This window comes from Macadamia integrifolia, chromosome 13 (assembly GCF_013358625.1).
Source record: "Macadamia integrifolia cultivar HAES 741 chromosome 13, SCU_Mint_v3, whole genome shotgun sequence".
Lineage (NCBI taxonomy): Eukaryota > Viridiplantae > Streptophyta > Magnoliopsida > Proteales > Proteaceae > Macadamia > Macadamia integrifolia.
In genome coordinates this window covers 13,502,991-13,525,118 of record NC_056569.1, presented here as the reverse complement: position 1 = coordinate 13,525,118, position 22,128 = coordinate 13,502,991, and the positions used below count along the sequence as shown (strand labels likewise).

The window sequence follows — 22,128 nt, the reverse complement described above, 5'->3', positions numbered from 1 at the left end:
GTTTTAGATTAGTTTTCTATTCAGGTTATGTTTCGAGTTCACAATCTGAATTTTTCGCTGGTACAGGTTTCTCTCCTCTACTCTTCTCCGTCTTCTCTTTGTTCTTCTCTTCTTTGTACTTTAGGTGGTTGATTCTTAGTTCTCTACCAAGTTACAGTTATGATCCATATGTGACATGTTGGTTGCTGGTTTGGATCTTCTTTCCTACATATTCTCGGATACCTGCTATTTGATGGCTGCTACAATCTATCCATCAACTTGTTCTCAAACTTTGAGAAAGTTTTCGCCATATATATACTCTCTTTGACCTGAATTTGGGGCTAATCAGTTCAGCCATTTGCTTGTGATTCAAGATCTCTCCCTTTGCAAGTCTGATTTTCCAAGTGTCTTCTATCCAACTTGTGCACTGTTTCTTCTATTAAATATGCGGATGAACTGCTTTTGGTGGCTGAGGTTGTGCTATTGTGTATTGAGATCTGTATCACTGTTATACTACTGAACTTCTCGGAGGGTGTCAACTGGTTGTCTTTATATATCAGATCATTGCTAGTTGTTGATTGATTGATTCCTTTTTCAGGCAGAGGTCATGGCTCAGGTGGAAAAGGCAGACGTGGTGAAGGTGTTCGTGGTGGACAGCAGATCATACTATACAGTAGTGCACACAATTTGGCAAATATAATCACACAGTCCACACCTGTTGGGTTAAACACGGTAAGACTGAATGGGCCCAATGGTTGGCTAATACAGCAGTGTCTAATGGAAATACTAAAATGGTGTCATCTGGAGACACAGAGACACCAAATCTGGGTACTTCATCTAGAGCTAGTTATTCAGGTCCCGTGCCCCGAGATGATCTGGTCATTTAATTATTAAAGTGTGTCGAAGAGCTTGAATTATCTACCTCCACATCTTCTGTTACTTTGTCTCATACAGGTAATACTGCACTTCTTACGACTTCTTCCCCCATCTCTTGGATCATTGACTCCGGTGCATCAAATCACATGACTCGTAAGTCTAGAGTGTTCTCTTATTTTTACAAGACTCCTTATCCCTCATAATTTATTCTTGCTAATGGGTCTTCTACCCAAGTGACTGGCCATTTTGCGGTCACCCCCACCTCTTCTATGACTATATCCTCTGTTCTGCAAATACCTCAGTTACTTTTAAACCTTTTGTCTATTAATCAAAAACAAACTCTCTTAACTGTTCTATCACTTTTTGTATTTCTTATTGTGTTTTGCAAGATCTTCAGAAAAAGAAGAAGATTGGTGTAGGGCATGGGAAGAATGGGTTGTATCATCTGGATGGTGAATTAACTCTTACGATTAATACAACTACTTGGGTTATATCAAGGACCTACTTCAAGTCCTTATCTGTTTATGCTTATTATGGATGATTTAACCAAGAACATTTGAGGGGAGGTTCCGTGGTGTATGCTCTTCACCGATGATATTGTGTCAGGGCAGAGACAGTGGTAGATATCAATGAAAGGTTAGAGTTATGGAGATCTACCCTCGAATTTGGAGGTCTTAAGATAAGTAGATCAAAGACGGAGTAAATGCTATGTAACTTTAATCACTCAAGGATGGATAGTGATGTGGTGAAAGTTGAGGAGAGAGAAAGACTCCCTCAAAGCGATCATTTCAGATATTTAGGGTCAATCATAAACAAAGAGTGTGAGATAAATGACGACGTGTCTCACAGAATTAAAGTAGGATGGTCAAAGTGGAAAAGTGCTTCTGGAGTGTTGTGTGATCGATGTATACCCCTAAAGCTTAAAGGGCAATTCTAAAAGATAGTCATAAGACCAGTAATGATATATGGGGCAGAATGTTGGGCTGTCAAGAAGCGTAACATAGATAAGTTGAGTGTAGCAGAGATGAGGATGTTGAGATGGATGTGAAGCAAAACTAGGGAGGAATAGGGTGAGGAATGAATGGGTTAAAGCCGATTTGGGAGTTGCTACGATTCAGGACAAGCTCAGAGAATGTCACTTAAGGTGGTTTGGGCATGTTCAGCTTAGACCTTTGAATGCTCCTGTAAAGAGTGACCAAATCCAGATGGAGGGGGGCTAGAAGAGTTAGGGGCAGGCCTAAAATGACCATTGATGAGTTGGTAAGGAAGGGCATGCAAAAGCTCGATCTAGATCCTAGTATGGCATCAAATAGAGTTGTTTGGAGGGCAAATATCCATGTTGTTGACCGCCTTTAGGTGGGATGTCCCAGAGGTATTTCTTTGTTACCTTTCCGTTTCTTTTTCCTCCTTTCTTTCCTTCACTTTTACTTTGCAAACTTATCAATCGCGGATCCTTGTAGTCGACCCCATTTAGTTGGGATAAGGCTTTGTTGTTGTTGTTGTTGTTGTTGTTGTTGTTTTTGTTTTTGTTTTTGTTTGACTGCTATAGCTACTTCTAGTGGTGTTATTGTCACTTCCTTCGCCTAGTAAATCTAAGAGTCAGTATTTATTTTCTCTGGTGCACTTTGTAAATGGGGTCTCTATCCAGTTCAAAATCAATCTAATTTTAGATATTTTTTTACTTTTGTTGTTGATCATTCTCGCTAACTTGGTTATACTTATTGAAAGGTCTTCCAAACTTGTTATCTGTTTTAAAATCTTAGTATAATGAAATAAAGACTCATTTATGATCTATTAAGATTTTCCATTTAGATGATGCGTTGGAGTTTATGTAGAATGCTACTTCTTCCTTATGTTCTGACAATGGTATAATACATTAAACTAGTAGCTCCTTTATCCCTCAACAGAATGGTGTTGGTCATTTGTTAGAAGCCACTCGTTTTCTATCATTTCATATGAATGTTCCAAAAAACTTTTGGGGGGATGTTTTATTAACTACGTATTATCTAATTAATTGCTTGGCTTCATCGTTTTAAACAATAAATCTCCCGTTGGTGTGGTCTTTCGTAACTCACTTTGTTTTCTTTACCACAACATGTTTTTTGATGTGTTGGTTTCATTCATGTTTTAAGTATAGCAGCTTAAGGGTATACTTAGACATAAGGTGTTGACTACTTTGAGACTTTCTCACTGGTTGCATGACTTAATTCTGTTTGGATACTTATCTCTTTGGTAGTGATTTTGATTGGCCATACATCAACAGACCATAAAAATGGGTTTTCATATGGTGATTTGCATGAGGAGGTGTACATGGAGAAACCTCCTGGTATGTTGCTCAGAGAGAGAATGTTGGGAAAGTGTGAAAGTTATTATGTAAGGCGATTTATGGTTTGAAACAATCCCCCAAAGTCTAGTTTGATAAGTTCAATTCTACTATTACCCATTGTGGTTTCTCACAGCGCTATTTTTATCATTCAGTCTTTGTTCATCATTGGGATTCTCGGGTGATAGTATTGGTAGTATACGTTAATGACATTATCATATCAGGTAATGATACACTTAGGTGAATCTGTATCTTATTTATGATGATAGACTTAAGTGTTCCCTGTTATTTTCTTGATATTGAAGCATATTTATCAAGGTGTCGCCTAGGTGACAAGGCGGCTCAACCTGGACTAGCGCCTTGGTCGCCTGGGCAAGGCGCCGCCTTGCTTTTTTACCATGTTCCATCACCTTGGTTGCCTTCTCGCCTTGATAACAAATGATTGAAGTGATTCAAAGTAAAAAGGGTGTGAGCCTCTCTCAGAGGATGTGCTTCTTTCTGATACTAGTATTGGTTGCATCCAAGCTAGTTGATATTGTTATGTGTCTCAAATTTTTGTGCCCGTTTCAAGGATTGACTAGCTCCAACATTTTTTTGTGGCTACCCAAACGGGATTTATCTTGAGATCTGTGATAGTAGCAAAGGGCTTGGGCCAATAGGTATGACCCAACCAGATGCGCTTAATGGATCAGCCCCGACTTGAAAGAGTATATATATTTGTTCTATTATCTTGTTGCGCAAGCGAGATTTGCGGATTTTTGAGTTAGGGTTTTCAGGGGAGAGTTCCTTCTACGTGTTTGGGTGTTCTTGAGAGATCTCTACTGTAATATTTTTTCCCCAACATAGTGAATTATCTTCAGCTTCACTTGTGGATGAAGCACATTACATTGGTGTGTGAACGACGTTAAATCTCTGTATCTTTGTTTAATCTGTTCATTTTCTTCATATTTCTTGGTGTTCGTTCTAACAGATATGTCTATGGACCCACATCAAAAGTTAAGAGACTGATGACGACGCAAATTTTACCATAGTTGTCATTGCGTCAAATCGATCCAAGGCGGTGGAGGGGTGGCTAATCGATTTGGTGATGAATCACCTGTTATGGCGTTGCCATGGCGGTCACATCGCCCATATGTCATTTTTTATTTTCTCTATTTTCTAAAGTTATTTAGCATACTACAAGCCTACAATATATACCCTGTAACATATAAAACGAACATTAAGCAACATCAAATCATCAAAAATCAACATAACTCTATCAAAATCACCCTGCATTTTACAAAAAAAATCGCCGCCTAGTGAATCAGGCGTGACCTGGCGTCCATGGAGGTGCCATGGCAACGCCTATCAGCCAATGGCGACCGCCATTTGTGAGTCACGTAAATCGTTGCACTGCCATGAACTTTTTTTTCAGCAAGGACGCCAAATCGCTGCCTTGGCGACGCCATGACAACTATGGATTTTACAAATAAACATTAGTATAGTAGACTTGTTGGCAAACTGATTTTACTACTACACAATCAGATATATCTTTTGTTGTTGGTGTTACTACTCATTTTATAGAATCACCAGAAAAGTTTTACTAGGAGGCTGCCTGCCGAATTCTGCGTTATCTCAAGGGGGCTCATGATAAGGGCTTCATTTATAGACCTAATGATCATGCTGATTTGGTTGCATATTCAGATGTAGACTGGGCTGGTGTTAATGGCGGATAGAAGATCAACCACAGGCCATTGTACTTTTGTTGGTGGAAATCTTGTCACGTGGAGTAACAAGAAAACTATTGTGGCAAGGTTGAGTGTTGAGGCTGAGCATAGAGCTTTGGCTTATATTGCAGCTGAATTAATGTGATTAAGATCCCTTTTTCAGGAATATGGGCTTCCTGTTACCAATCAAACAGCCATCTACATAGCAAGTAATCCAGTGTTTAATGAGGAACAACCACATTGAAGTCAACTGTCATTTTGTAAGGGATGCAGTTATGGGAAAACTAATTGTCACTCCATTTGTTGCTTCTGCAGATCAATTGGATATTCACCAGGCCTTTATTGTGTTCTTCCTTTCGGAAGGTTGTTCCAAGCTGGTCATGGGTGATGTATATGCTCCAACTTGCAAGGGTAGTAATAAAGCTCATATGTTGTTATGTTTACTAGCATAAGGATAGTTTGGGTATTATTGGTTTTCTCTTATGTTTTTATGAGTACATGGTGTGGTAGGAGGTATATTTGTCTTGTAACTTGTTTTTGACTATTAAATAAACCCTACAGCTCCCGGTTAGCACACATTGACTAACAGTGAGCCTCTTCTTTCCTGGCGGTCTCCTTTCTTCTTCTTTTCTCTTTCTCTTGCTTCGTGTGTGCAGGAATTGGTTTCAGTTCTAGATTTCATGACACCCATCAAGAGAGGGGTTGTCAGATCCTCAAGTTGAACCAGTACCCCAAGTCTCAACTCAATACTTAAACGCTAGGTGGGGTTTCTCAGTCTTATTGATAAAAAGAAGCAACTGTGAGACTTACACTGTTACAGCCTTCAAGGTCCTGCAAGCCTCGAGTTCAAAATACACAAGCAAATACAAATCATTTCAATCGTTCTCTAATACAGATGAAAAAAAAAAATAGTTTAATAATATAGAAAGCAATTCAATTGATGAGGGCACCCATTAGGCCATGAAATTGTAAGGTAGAAGATATGTTTAGTTACATCTGTAAAAAATCAAGAAGGTTACAACAATGAAAATGTCAGTCAAAGCACTAGAAAATCGAGGACTACAAGGATAATCACCTGAACATCCAGTTGCTTTGCCAAGGAAACTGTTCTTCTCAAAACTTCTTCTTGTATGCGAGCATCATTATCATCATAAGCTCGAACAAGCAAGGGAAGTACATGCGAAATTAAGTGCTCCTGGCTGGTCTAAGTAGTTGCAGATCAAACAAGACAGCAATTAGATTATCATACATGCAAAACTCATAGTTTCTGAAGGACGAGAACATCACATGAAGATCCAATGATGCAATACAGCCCAGGTTCTAACAACCACTGATATAGGATCTAATAAGTATAAAGCACCATTACACCATTACCCCCCGCCGGGGGGGGGGGGGGGGGGGGGGTGGGATAAGAGCATTAGACATTACAATATTTCCAGAGAACTAGTAAATCTTAAGTTAGAGAATTACATCTAATTTCAGGACATTTGGGAAAATGAAACATAATCAGAAAGTTGGGAGCATTCAGTTACATTAATGCTCTATTTTCTTCTTAAAAGAGTTCCAACTATGAACATAGAGCTTCCTCCAAGATGGCTCCCTATGCCTCCACATTGCAAGCCATAGTCCAAATGTCAAATAGAGACTCTATGGACTCTATCCACAACAGAAGGAAAAGGATTTGCAAGTTTCAGCATTTAAAGGAACTTTTTTTCTTTCCTTATTAATTATCATATTTTTTTTAATAGGCTTTAGTTATGGGCACCACTTGTAAATGGACTTCCTCTTACATACCCATGAGGGGGAATTTAAGCACCGTTTGATAACGTTTCTGTTGTATCTGTGTCTAGAAATAGAAGAAACGATTTTTATCGTTTCTAGGAACAGAAATGGATCTTTTGGTGTTTGATAAACCTGTTTTTCGAATTGAGTAGGGTTGGGTAGATTCCTCGGGTTGGTGTGTGTTTTGCTGGGAATTCAAACTTCAATCCCCATCAATGATTCAGTAATCGATTCATGAGGGTCCGGAGAGAATTTGAAGAAATCCACAAAAGAATCGATGGATGTGAATTTAAGGCCTCCCATTAGCAAAGCAAAAATTCAATGTATTCCTTCTCATTTCCCTAGAGAATCTTCGAACTTTGGAAAGCCGCCATTTAAGGTAAATGCTGGATTGGGAGTTGCAACTTTTCATCGGGGGGGTCTATCGATTTTTTGGCCCACAAGTTGTTCCAAGAAACGGAAAAACAAGTCTGACTTGTTTCATCAAACCCATTTCTAGACACAGAAATAAGCATAAATTTCTATTTATGTTTCAAAAACAGGTGAAACGAAACAGGTTAATCATACAGATTTTGGGGTGTTTTTCCGTTTATGAGGCTATGAGCATAGAAAAACGGAAAAAGATGTTTCTGAAAACGTTATCAAATGGTGCCTTAGTCTTCTAAGAGAGACAATAAGGTGACGACGAGTTGGACGAGTTGGATTTTAATAGTTAAATTAGAGTGTCAAATTTTATTATGTTTCTTTAGAGCTCTTCCATAAATTTAGGGTTAGATGTAGTTTGTAATCAGTTCTTGAGTTGGATTTTATTTGATTTGAGTGGAAGATCTGGTCCTTCCCTCTTTAAGGCTTCGGACTACAGTTCTACCATATTACGTCTGCAATTAGTTGCTAATTCTGTTCCTCAAAGATCACTTCTTATGAACACACATTTTAATGAATGGTAATCAATACCCAAACTTCCCATTTTTCTTAATTTATTTTTCAAGTCCACCCTTCAAATAACATGGATTTCAAATGGACCCTCATTCATAAGGGAAGTAAGACTACTTAGCTATTGTGCCAAAGGATAAAAACGGAAAAAACAATCAAAATTAATGGATTACTTAGACAACTTAAAAATCCCAATGTGGACATTAAGGAACAGGACTACAAGAGTAGTATTTGTTGAATGATAAGTCATTATTTCCCTACTAAGTGATATGCTTAGGTTTTGGTTCTAGTTTCCAACCTAGATGCAGGTGAGAGAGTCACTTCCTATTTCTCCATGCACCACATTGGTTGCTACAATAGTTATTCGAGATGAAAACTGATCTGCTGCTCTCTTTGAGCATTGCTCCTACCTCCTGTTTTGGAAATTAGCTAGGACCCCAAAAGAGGGCATGACAACTCCCAACAAACCAGACACTTCTGCTTTGATATCTTGGGACGAATTCTACCAACAAAAAGGACTCTCTTGCTGCACTAACCATAAAGTTCAATTGCCGTTGGTTGGATTAAAAATTCTGTTTTGTCACTCTAGTAATACAGTTTTGTCACCAGTAACTTCAAGAGATTTTTTGAGTGACTCTCCCAGCTATTTGTCAATTCTGAAAACGCTTTAACTGAGGCATAAGATATGAACTTTCCAAAGTTCTCTGATAAATTTCTGATCGGTGTTAGGTTACTGATCAAAATTGGTAACCGGGATGAAGATATTGAGATGCATAATTGCAACAAAGACCTTTGTATAAACCGATAAGATAAGGAGTGATATTATCCATATTGGATGAGCTAAAAGAGCCAGAGGCAGGTCTAAAATGATTTTGGGAGAAGTGAGAAAAGGCATGCAAGTATTACAGATGACAACAATTATTGCTTTGAATAGAGCTGAATAGCAAACAGGATCCATGTAGCCAACCTCATTTAGTTAATAAGGCTTAGTCGAGTTGAGTTGTGGGGTTACAGTTCATCAGTCACATATTACGCAATTTAAAGTGTCATCTCATCTCATCAGTTCATTTTTTTGGTTAATACAAGCACTAGTTAGGGTTTCATTGACCCCTGCATGCACCAGTTCGTCCATAAAAATAAATAGAAGGAAATATTCAGATCGGTCATGGTTCTACCACTCTGAAGGAAGGTTGCACTGTGGAGAATGAGAAGCCAGATTTTAAATTTCCAGCACCCAGAAATTAGTTCAGTTATGGACTTATACTACACAATATGCCAAATATGTTGTATCTACAAATTTTTAGGTGTTAAGTCTATTCTCAATATAGGCAGAAGCTACTTGCAAATAGTCAGGCAACATCATGTCACCCACGGTGACTAGGGTGACATACCCGACCATTTCCATCAATAGAAAAAATCAAAAGGTATTTCAGTAATTACACTTATACAGTGTACTAAGATCCTAAGAACCTCTTTTGCCATTTAATTGATCAGATGAGCTAGTTAGCTCACCCATAGATAATGTACCACTGCCCCTTCATTACATGAGAAATTCATGCAAAAACTACTTCAACCAAATAGCAGACGAGATGACAAAGAAATTACAGTTACCTTGTTAATAATCAGCTCTGCATGTTTAACAAGAAGCAATAGTGTCTCGCCAGCTGCCATGCTCAGAACAGGAACCAAAGCTGGAAGTGTTGATAGCTCAAAATCATTTTTATCCTATAATAACAGACATTAAAAAAAAAAATGTCATTCCATATTCAATTGGAATACCAGATTTTTCTCAAGCATAAAATGTAAAAGACAGCATCCACGCTTCCAATCAATCTTCTACCATTGAATGGCACCACGAATCTACCTTTACCTCTCAGTTGCAGGAATGATATTGCAAAATTCTTTCTTTCCCCCTGCCCCCTTTTTTGGTGGGGGGGTATGGGTGCCAGTGTATAGGGGTCATTGCTTGGAGCAATGGTAAAAATGTTCAGACTGCCAGGGCAAATGCCCGGGTATGAATCTTCAGAGCGGCCACTTTCCGCAAAAAAAAGGACGAAGGTTAAGACCATATCCAAACTCACCCCTCCCAGTCATAGTTGTCACAAGACTAGGCAACAAGACGCCCCAGGCGTGCAGTATATGACTGTAATATGGTAATGGTAATTCTATATATTTCTGCTTATATGCAACACAGAAGCCATATCAATGCAATATGATATAACTATGCTAGTAATGATCTAATATGAGAAAACCAACGTATAATAAAGAAAGTATAGGATATAATATAAGCAATAAACACAAATCAACATAAACTTGTTAGTGTCAACAAGGAGTGTTGTTCCCTAGGACCCAAGAAAGAGCCTGGCTGCCTAAGCAACGCCTTGACAACTATACTCCTAGGACCCTGCAGGACCAGCATTGTGTAATGACCCTTTCGCTTAGGGGAGGGGAGGGGAGGGGAGGGGAGGGGAGGTATAAAAAATTATTGCGACAACTAGGAGATAAAGAAAATCCCAAAACCAACAATAAAGAAGATGGACAGAAATGATGACCACAACTAATGTCACAGTAACCTTCAGTATGTAATGGGGACCATATCGTGTCATTGTCAGGTGATGATATGGAGTCTGGAAAAGGTGAAGGAATTGAGAGAAGGGGAGTTCCGATCAAATCATCAAAGGATGATCCATGGTGTTAGTTTTCATCGCAATCTAGCAAGACATTTCAATTTCACTAGGAATCAAAATCACAAATACATTATTTCCCCAGATTATGATTTAAAAAAAAAAATCACATTAAAGTATTTACAGCTCTAAGCATAGTGATGACTGATGACAGATGACAGAAATTTAGTCATTCGTACAAACTTCTTTAGTCTCTTTTATACCGATTCAACTCCAACCACTTACCACCCATGATCAACTTAACCAACCTCCCAAACTATAACTAACCACTAACTGCCACCTTTCGGGAGTTTTTAAAATGTGAAGTTGCTCAGTCAGGACCCAGGATCACTCTGGGTTTATTATGATTGTGCAATAGTTGCCAGCTTATCTGTTTTCAATCCCTTTCATTTAAAATTATGTAAGTGAACAGTAAGTCAGCAAGCAAACTAAAAATGTGATATGTTGGCAGGAGAGTCTGTTTGCAAAAAGGCCATGGCAATAGCTGTGACCAAAGTAATTCAGTCACCATTGTCTTCCCACTTGAAAGTGAAGGAAAATGAAAGTTACAGATGCCATAGTTGAAACATTCATAGACTAAAGTAGAGTAGGGCAGTGGCTTCAAAGCAACAAATTCAATCAAGTAGTCCAGAAAGCACAACGTAGGAACAGTGAGAAGCATCAAATTACTGTTTTCAACCAGGCATCTGAATATTTTATTCGATAAAAAAAATTATAACAATTGATAAGATTATATTATGAACCCTCAATTGAAACATTGACACTGTTGGATAGCAGCAATAAGTCTAGATCACCTCATTTTCCCATTCTGACGTACTTCCTATAAACAAGGACCTATTGGGGTCCCCCACAATATATTTATTTAATTGTAGGTACGTATGAAAGAGAATTTTGGCAATGAAAGAATCTTATTACAAAGGCAAATAACCAAGCTTCCCCAGATATTTAAAGCACGATGATCATAAAGTCATTCATGGTCTTGCCAAACTTTGGGGACGACAATATGCAATGAAACACACAACTATGACTGCATTAAATTTAGAAAAGCATGTCACAAAGGCTCCTCATTTCCTCTCATCCATGATATGTTTCTAATTCCACATGTTTCCTTCTGCGGATATCACGGTAAATTCTTTATCATGTTTTCTACTCATGAGATTTTTTTCTTTTCCATTATCAGATTAGAGAAAAGGTTAAGTTAATTACTATACCAAGAAAATAATAATTACCAGACAAGGTCGGGTGTATCAATAAGAATCTAGAACAGGATTGGCCAACACCAATCCATCCGATGCTTGTAGATACCAACATTTTTCCCTCCAAACAGGACTGATGGTAACCAATCCACCCACAATACCAAGTTTTAAATCCTAATCTCACAGAACTTCTTCCACCAATTTAGTACAAAGCCTGAATGCAAATGCACTCGTTGCAATCATGCATGCAGAGTATTCCTCCAACATGTCACTTAGTATTTCAAAATGATGCTATTAAGGCGCATGTTGACTTGCAGATAGGATAAGCACAATAGTAAAATATGCTTCATCTTCTATATTACTTACGTAATATTTCTGTTTGAATGTAAGTTTCTATAACTGTGTAATGCTGTTGTCCTACTTATAAATTTTTTTTTTTTTTAATGTTTAAAGGGAGCTTCTAACAATCAACATGTCTAGTGAAATTTAGTGCTACAACCATTTGCCATGTGGCAAGGCATGGATGGGTCTAGGTGATGGAGGAATTCATACCTATCTCACTCTCACTGATAAATTTTAAACCAAAACAAGTAAAGAAAAGTTGTTCAAAGTTTAATCCAAAGTTACAAATAAAAGTACAAAATTGCCACGAGGAAAAGGAATATTGAAGATGGCATCTGCAACTTTGAGACACTTCCTCTGCTCAATTTGGGCTGAAGTTTACTAACGATGTGGGTCGACTCCTCTATCATGTGGACAAACCCATTTCCCAGTACATGGCAAGCTGTGAAGTGCTAATTGTCACTGTGGAGAGGTGACCTTTATCTTTTCCCTTTAAAGATTCGTATATAGGCCAAATGGATGCAAGTCTGGTAGAAGTAGATGGGAATGCTGTTTCTACAGCTCTATTTCTGTGCATGGCATGAGCAGTGGATAAATCTGAACCATCACGTGGGGCTGGTCAAGTGTCACTGATTCATTAGAATGGCCCTCTACCTTGTATCGTACATTTTACCCTATAGTTTTCAGCATTCCAGCATTGTTCAAATTTTTTTTTTTTTTTTTTTTTACCAATTCTCTCTGCTTTATCCTGACACTTAGCAGGCCCAGATTGGACTCAAACTTGCCACATACTTAGGGGGTAGGGTGAGACGTAACTGTCATTAAATTTGGGCCTCACCTAACCTGCCACATAGTAGATAGGGCCTGCAGAACTGCACTCTAGTGCAACTCTGCTACAACAGTAGTTCTGTCAGGCCTGCAGTTCTGCACTTGTTCCCCTTTTATATTTCTTTTTCAAATTTGAACCTCACTCGTAGTTGTCATGTAGTCGCCTTGGCGTCCAAGCGGCTTGCCTGGGGCCAAGGCAATTGTCGCCTTATTGCACAGTATGCCGCCTAATATTTTTTGCACTTATTTATGCCAAATACCATTTAAGTAAATGTTTTATATTTTGTTATTTCATTTACTTAAGATATTATTCATAAATAAGCAAATACCCCATATTTGAATCCAATAAAAATAATTTAAAAATCAAATTCCATGAGGATACAAAGTCAACCCCCCGGTCCAAGAACAAAAACTGGATTTTTGGTTGTAGGACGATTTTCAACTTTCGAATGCTAAGGTTATTTCTCAATTATGAAAATTTTATAAATCTTATTAGGGTAAAATATTGCTAAAAACCAAAAGTCCTAAAAAATAATCTTTTGTTTTGATGTCCATAAAAATATATTCATTCAGGCGATTTAACAGCATTCGTACACTTTAGAAATAGGTTTAACTGGAACATAACCTTGTCATAACAACTCATATTTCAGTAATCTTCAACTCAGATTTAAGTAATCTTAGACTTGTCGGGAAGCTAGTTTTGTGTTATACCTAATACAAAAAGTCTCATGTAAAATAAAATCATTTGACCAATAAAACTTATGATAGAACAAGAGCATTTCTCTAAATGACAATAAGTCATGTTGATTTTTTGTTACCTTATGACTCGATGTGAGTGTGACTATGTTGATTTTTTATGACTTCATGTTGCTTAATGTTGATTGACTTTTTTATGTCATATGGTACATATTATAACATACAAATAACTTTAGAAAATAGGAGAAATAAGAAAATAACACACAGGCGATTTGATTGCCATGGCAACGCCATAGCGGGCAATTCAACACAATCGATTAGCCACCCCTCCACTGCCTTAGGTCGCCATGACGCCATAACAAATATGACCTAACTTCACGCATGAGTGTCTTGCCTCGTGGATCAGGCGCTAGAATAGGATTTCTTGCAAGTGCATCTCACGATAATAAGACTGTTTAAAGAGATAAATCACATTATCAAAAGAACTAATGCTTGTCTATCCTTTTCTATTTTTAAATGAAAACGGCACTATTAAAATACTACCATTCAACCCTGAAAATTGAATTTATTCTTCCAAACTCTTGAAAGATTGCAGCTGTGAGTTTATTTATGAAACGTAACCCCCCAAGATCAAGTGTGAGTTTATTTATGAAAACATAACCACTCCCAAGATCAAGTAAAAAATTTAAATACTTGACAAGAAAATTTGCAATACACACGCAAAAACATATGCATTGCACATATTTCCTAAATACAGTACCTGGGACTCTGCTATGGTGAGAACCATGGGTAATATCATTGGTTGCATAACCATATTCCGAAGTTCTGCACATAAAGGTGGAAGTACCTACATGGAATCATAAAACCGAAAACTTAGATGACTCACTTAGATTTCAATTTAGTTTGTTCTATGACCAAATACAAATCCAACAAATAAAATTTATAAATTGCTTCAAGCATATCTGCAGGCAAGCAAGAACAGTTAGTAGGCTAAAGCAGCTTTCGAACTTACTCTATGGTATGGATACCATACTTATCAAGGCGGCACCAATGCGATAAGGCGGTTCAGCCTAACTGGCACAACGCATTGCCACCTTATTGGTGTCACCTTGGTTTTTTACTATCCTCCATCGCCTTTGTAGCTTTATCCCCTTGATAACCATGATACTGGTATAAAAACACTTCCCAGGTTGGCATCATCACATAAAGGGGACTGCTGTACATCTTGGAATGGTACTTTCAAAAGTACAGTGAAGCCTTGTTTGACTTCTTTCTATAATGGCGGTCTTTCGATTCAAAGCAGCTTTGGGAGAAGGATGGACACAAAAACCCTACAATGTTTAGTGTATCTAGGGCCTTTCTGAAGAAGATTTCCGACCCATTAAAAGGCACCATCTAAAAGTATTTGTATTCAGGCCTGTACCTTATGGAGGTGTTCCCTTTATCTGGGTGACAGAGTCCTCGAAAGGAAAATGGCAGCAAGGTCTTTGAGAGTTTACTTTGGACTCTTGTACACCAGGAAGAACTTTTGACCTCTCTTTTTATGTTCCCATACCCTTAAGCAATTCAAACCAAATTCTATGAATATTAGGTAATAGAAAAATTGGAGTCGTCAACTTTCAGGAAGAGAGTAAATAAATGGGACTATTTTTGTGATATAAAATGCATGAAAAATGAATGGCCATCTTCAACCTCCTATAAAATATTGTCAGAATAAACAAAGAGTTTCACCCCTCAAATTCCTTTTTCAATCTTTACGGATTCCCCTCACCCTAATAGAATTTATCATAGAAGTTCTTTCGACCAAATTATGAAACACGGATGAACCAACATACACATGGGAATGAAAGAATTAAAAGTCATGTTTAACAGAAGACTATTAGTTGATTTAGTGCTCACATACTTAACTACATGAACAAGTTAAGACTCCTAATAATCTAATATATGAATCATCATAACAATGGATGCAACAATGGGACAAGGGATGGCTCAACCTTATACCGCAATACACGGGAATCAAAATCTTTCCACATATCAGATAATGCCTTTAAAAACTCAGACTTCTGCATATTATCCCTTTCCTGCAAGCAGATGAAATTCATCATTTCCGAAGTCCTATATCCACCGACATTTTCTTTTAACTTTATATTCTCATTCAAAAGTGCACCAAGAGAGCATGATTTCAATAACTGCCAGAAGAAATTATATAAACATATACCAGCATGTGGTCCAAGAACCGAAGAGCACGCAACCTAGTATCATCCCGAAAAAATGGAGAACCTGCAAAGAATGAACATGAGTTTGAAAACAAACGATGTAATCAAGGAAAAAACACTGATGAAGGGCCGGTAGGGGTAGGGCAGAAATCCCTGAGATGGGTTTCAGAGTTGCATGGAAGAGGGAGAAATCGCACAAAGAGTGGGGGGGCGGGGGGGAAGAATCACACGCAGCCCTAAGACTCAAACATTCAAACTCAATTCATCATTCTATTCTCTCATTACTCAATCGGTTACATGGCATAAATAGTAAAAGAAAACCAACATTAAAGGAAACATACTCTAATTTGGAAACTCAAATTAATTGGAAACTAAATCCTAGTACCTATCTACTACTTAGCTACCAAAATAAAAGATTGCATGAGAATAGAAATAAAATCCTAACAGATCCTACTGGTCAAAGATCCAAATTAGATCTGGTTCATCTTTGTCTGGATACCCAGATGGGTTTGGATCGGTCCATGGGTGTGTATCTACATCGACTCCCCTGGTGTTAAGAAAAACTCGTCCACTAGTTTTGTAGAAGGATAACAATAGAAGCTCACGAGCAGGGGTGCACTGCTTCTTGTCTACCATGTAAACCAAATCTAAGATGTGAAGCTTCGAAGGTGCATTCAAGTCGGAAAAGTCGTGGGGGAAAACAAACTCATGATAGTGAACAACTGTCACTGCACTGATGTCCATCGTTACTTGATCCACGATCTTCTTGTCCTCTCACCTTTGTTGTCGTTACTAATTGGTCCACATGTGTTTCCATGTTTGATCCACTTTTTGAAGATTCTACCATGTTTGACAATTTCTCATAGAAGGTGTTATTACTACCAGCAAGCTCTCGAACACCTGTATGGAGACTAGAAAGTTTTTCTCGTAGGGTACGGAGATCATCTCTAATCGGAAGGAGCAAAGTGTATCGATCAACCTCCATGATGTGCATAAAGAATGGCAACCTTGAAATGGATGGAATTTTAAAGAGGAATGGCCAAATGGTAATAAAATGGAGATATTTAAGTGAGGGGCACAATGGTAATTAGAAGATAATCAATTAGCAACACAAAGTAAACATAAGGTATGTGGGAAGGGTAGAATTGGAAGCAAGTGGAAAATAAGGATAAGGAAAATAAAAAAGGTAAAGAGAGGGGGAAGAGTTGGAAAATCAAAAAAAAAAATTAAAGAAAGTAAGAAAAGGATTATCGGGGGTGGGGTTTGGATTACCGACAGAAGGGCAAGGGGTTTCTTGGAGACAAGAGACCAGCAAGGGCCAGGAATTGTGATGACAGTAGTTCGATGAAGCTGCTGTGAGGGAAAGGACTGACCAAGAAACTTTGATGATCAACAAGATTCCAGGATGGCAAGATGTTCAATGGCATACCAGGCAATGATGGAAGAAGTCGAGAACAGGTATGTCTCCGTCTCTCTCTTCTCGTCTTCTCTTCTCCTTCTTTTGTTTTCTATTTCGTTCTCTCTCTTCTCGTCTTCTTTTCTCCTTCTTTCTGTTTTGATTCAAGCTCTCTCGTTTCTCTCTTTATTTTTATTTTTTTTCTCTTTGTCGCTGCTAGCAGAACCTAGAAAGAAGGATATGGGTTGATTAAAGTGGTTAGAGAAAGGGGAGGATGATGGAGTTTTGCTGTGGGAAACGAAGGGATTTTTTTTCTTTTTTGTGGTTGCCATCAAAACCCCAGGAAAAAGGGAGGGTTCCGATCCAAGGTCAGTGGAATGAGTCGATGGGGTTGTGCTTGAGAGGCACAGGGATGGAGTTAGGGTTCAGCGAGCCTTTTTCTTTTTTTTGGGGGGGGGGGGGGGGGTCAGTCGTGGCAAAGAACTGAAGAAAAGAATGGGGAGGAAGAAGAGGAACAGGGAGAGAACGAATGAAGGATCCTTCGGCTCTGATACCAAGTTGGTGGAGGGCCGGTAGGGAGAGGGGCCGTAGGGCAGAAATCCCTAAGATGGGTCTCAGAGTTGTGGGGGAGAAGGAGAAATCGCACAAAGAGGGGGGGAAGAATCACACACATAACCCTAAGGCTCTCAAACATTCAAACTCAATTCATCATTCTATTCTCTTATTACTCAATCAGTTACATGACATAAATAGTAAAAGAAAACCAACGTTAAAGAAAACCTACTCTAATCTGGAAATTCAAATTAATTGAAAACTAAATCCTAGTAGCTATCTACTAAAGCTCCCAAAATAAAAGATTGCATCAGAATAAAAATAAAATCCTAATAGATCCTACTGGTCAAAGACCCAAATTGGATCAGGTTCATCCGTCTGGATACCCAGATGGGTTTGGATCGGTCCATGGGTGTGCATCTACATCAAAAACTAAGGATCAAGAAATAAGAACATTAAGTGCATCCTTGGGTAAGCTTTTGGGCCAGCTCCTAGAAGCCATCTTCTGGGCTCATGCAGGCTCAAAACACGCAACCAACAAAATAATTTTGTTCGAAATCTTTGTCACAGAAACCCAAGAAACTTAAAAAACACGCCCCTTGGCTCCTAGGTACTCGTGCTTCAGACAAAAAAGATTCCAAACAAAATAATTATATCAGATAGGCCTTTCTAAACCAAAGAAACTGGCTTCTAGAAGCCCTGAAGCAGAGGCCCTAAAGCTTACCAAAACATGCACTATGAAGTCCATAACTATTGAGGTAGCAAACTAGACACAGTGTTGTTAAGGTTCATGGTGTCCTCAAGGTGCAAAAGGCCTCCAAGAGGCTGAGGCACAAACTGCAAAAAAGGAGCACACCTCAAGGATACGGAGAGCATAGTTTTTCAAATAAATATGTATGATTTATCAGTTTCCAAGGCATCATCTAGGCATCAAGGCACTTTCTTAGGTCCAAGGCGACAACATGCCATGTTTGGTGCAAGAAAGGTGACCGCCTTGGACACTTAGGCATCGCCTTGTGGCCTTGTGACAACACGCCTTATATTATATCACTTTTTGATACTTCACAAGTTTACATTGATTTCGTTTTATTATTTTGTTTTTTATTGAATATTCAGTATATATATATGCTTTGTTTCTTAAACATTGGATTTCTCATATTAGGTCATTACTAGCATAATTATATCATATTGCACTTATATGACTTCTATGTTGCATATAAGCATAATTATATAACATTATCATTGCTATATTACATATATTGTACACCTCGGGTGCCTAAGTGATGCCCAGGCAGGTGGCGTCTTGTCGACTAGGTACCCCTCCAACGCTTGGGTCACCTTGCCAACAATCATTTATCAAAACTGTCGTATGCAAATCAGATATTTCACAAAATTTAACAAAAACTGGCCAAAAAAAAAAAATGTAGCCTAAGTACAAGTAGAGTTGCTAAAACCTAAATATATTACATCCTTATTATTGGGCATTGTCACTCAATTGTTGTCAACACAGTGAGTTGGCCAACACTCACTCAGGCGATGCTGATGGTGCTGAGGAAGATGAATTGATGAGTGACAAAGGAGGAGAATGGACTGAGGTTGGAATTCAACATCGAGAGTGCTTGGTTCAACGTCGATGTAACTTTTTTGACAATCTATCAATGTCAAGTGGGGAACAGTGTTGAGGATAAGGATCCGGTTCCAACAACCTGATCGTTATCCTCTCGTTCAACTAGTTCAAAATACTTTGAATCCTCCATTACGTGGCAAATCAGTTATGCATTTTGAATTTGTTTGAACTAGTCTTCTTATCTCTTAAGAGACTTGTGCAACTCAAACTCTTATGTAACACCAACACTCATACTTCTATTTAAACTTGTAACCTCAACGTATACAGTCAACAAACTCAATATAGAATTCAAATTTTGTGTTGCTCTTTCATGGTATCAGAAGCCTCCTAAAGGCTAACGTCTCTTCTTCTTTCACTTATTCAACATGGCAGACTCATCTACCACCTCTTCCACTTCTCCATTGGCTCCTGTGATTAACACCACCACACCCTTCCATCAGTCTGACTCGAGCACAATTTTGGAACTTGTGCACTAAACCTGAGTTGATTGTGAAAGCATAAAAATTATGGCCTTCGAGTCTTCTGCACTTTGGCAAAAGATGGAGATCATACAAAGAAGATATGTAGTCATTTTCGACATCAACACTTTTAAGGCTCTGTTAGAAATTCAGCAAGTGGAGTGTCACTCTTTCAAAGTTGAATCGGGCCATTTAAATGGTGAAAAATGCTCACACGTGACCTATAAAGTTACCTTGACTATAAATACCCTCCAACTTGGCCAATTAGCAAAACAAGCTTTATTCACTCAGTTACTCAACTAGAACAAGCCCCTCAGGATGCAATGTTCAAACAAAAAGGGCTAAGCCTTGCAACCAATTCAGAAAGGCACAAAAAAGGCATCAAACGCGCAAAAAGGGCATGCCTCAACAATATATAACAAGCCACATGGAGTGTGCCTCTCACTGGAGGTTTGTGCCCTGATAACACTCGCTAATTTTTTTCATATTGATAGGTGAAATAAAATGTTACGATCTCATACTATATACAGAATTGTTTAAGCAGGAACTGATTGCTCAAGCCCAACATAAAGTGGCACTCCTCATATCAATAGTGTCCATGCTGCAGCAAAAATTCACGCAACATGCCCCCAAGGCACATGCAACATGCCTCACACAAGGCACACCTCTGGCTCTGTACACCTTTGGTGCCTTTTCTTACTTAAATGCCTTTGTGTGCTTTTAAAGTTCGGCATTTCTCTTCTAGCAAACAAACCATAAACCAAGTTTGTTCAAGAGCAAACAAAGCATAAACCAAGTTTGTTCAACCATTGCAACTCTAGGGGCTTCAAATAAAGCATAAACCATGCCCTTTTGAGCAGTGCAACACTAGTGACTTCTTTTAGTTGAAAATATGGCGCCCAATTTTTCATTGTTTAGGTCAAAGTGGTCAAGTTTGTTATCTTGCATTTTTTTTTAGAAGACCATTGATTTGCTATATTCTGCATTTATTATGCTTGTTCTTGATTAGTTTATAGTTCTGTGACTGATATTCTGTCATATGATTCAATTGTAACTAGTTATTCAATCTACCTGTTTGATATAGGCGTATGAGACACCATCCCTAGGGTTTAGAATATTGCACCTCACTGAAGTCAATCCAGCTGCCTCACCTTGTACCTTGCATGACACTCACTTAAAAAAATTGATAAGATGCACTTAGAGAACACCATCAGTAACTTCAGAATGAGTGCAATTTAACAATCTTCAAATCCCAATATCTGGATTTTAGTTTTGTCATCCCAGAATAAGACACTTTCAATCATCCTAAAGCATTCTGCAAATAGGAAGTGATTTCCCAAATCCTTATAACTATTCTGATTCGATTACAAAAAGTTAAAAAGAAGGCCCCCACCAGTTAGCCAACAGAGATATCCCCGACTGGTAAACTGTTTTTGAATTTATCAAGTGATATTTCCTCCTCTCCCTTCCCCAAGAAAATCCCAAATAATTTTTCCAATCTGTACCAACTTTCATTCTAAATAAAGATAAAGAACTGGAAGATTTTGCAATGTGGACTTATACAAAGTTATTCTCAACAAAACTGGAAATTAATTTTTTTCAGGAGGCTAAGGCTGAGAAGTTAAAAAAAAAAAAAAAAAAAAGGAGGAATTATCACTCCCCTCCCCTGAACTTTTGGGAAAATATCAAGTTCCATCACGACTTTTTAATTAATTCACTCCCCTCCCCCGAAATCAAAAGATTCTACCACTCGTTAGTACCTGTTAGATTTTGCTCTTAAGTGCTTATCCTATTTTTTTATAATACCCTAAATGCCCCTCGATCAAAAGAAGAAGAGGAAGCCAAAGTGTCCTTCACCGAAGCTCGCCCTACATCTTCTGAAGTTCACCTCCTTCTGCAACCGAAGCCCTACTCCTTCAATCGAAGCCTAATCTTGGTTGAAATTGAAGCTCTATCTTCAAACGGTACACTCTCGAAACAACTGAAAAGGTTCGAGAGCTTTCTTCTGTTGACATTGCATTCAGAGACAACTCTAATAACACTCTCGAAACAACTCAAAAACGATTGCAGATTCTGACGTTGGACGAATCCAACGGCATTGCCGACGTCGAGGAGACGTCCGATCAACGAGGTTTTGGTGAGGCAGAGAATGATGGATCAGCGGCCGTAGAGCATGATGGAAGACAGGAGCCTCAAATAGAGGAACCGCTCGAGAGCGGTCCCCCGATGAATTCAGCAGCGTCTGAAGCTAGTGAAGAGGTTTGCGGGCTTTCTTTTGCTAGCATTGCATTTAGAGACAACTCAGAGCTTGAAGCCGATCAGCCACTGAGCCCTAGTAGTAGCGGATACGCTGGAGAAAGGGGTAGCAGCAGTACTACTAGTGCATCTGGAATTGAGGAGTTTGATGGCGATGAAATCGTTGAGGCAGTGGCTCCCCAGAATGGCTCTGGTGATGCTTCTTCGGATTTAGTCCAGTGGATTCCTGGAAAACAGCATGTCGATAAGGTGAGTGTTGCGCCCTTCCCCCCCCCCCC

The 22,128-nt window shown here is 38.6% G+C and overlaps 1 protein-coding gene across 1 annotated transcript in view; it reads right to left on the bottom strand.

Annotated features, from left to right (window-relative positions):
• LOC122059031 (SCY1-like protein 2) overlaps positions 1-22,128 on the bottom strand; it is a gene marked incomplete at its 5' end in the record, with an annotated part of 34,121 nt that overhangs the window by 8,026 nt on the left and 3,967 nt on the right. The window contains 5 exons of the mRNA XM_042621737.1: positions 5,960-6,088; positions 9,211-9,324; positions 14,106-14,192; positions 15,340-15,426; positions 15,564-15,625. Of these exons, the coding sequence (XP_042477671.1) occupies positions 5,960-6,088; positions 9,211-9,324; positions 14,106-14,192; positions 15,340-15,426; positions 15,564-15,625 (479 nt within the window). The remainder of the gene's footprint in view (positions 1-5,959; positions 6,089-9,210; positions 9,325-14,105; positions 14,193-15,339; positions 15,427-15,563; positions 15,626-22,128) is intronic.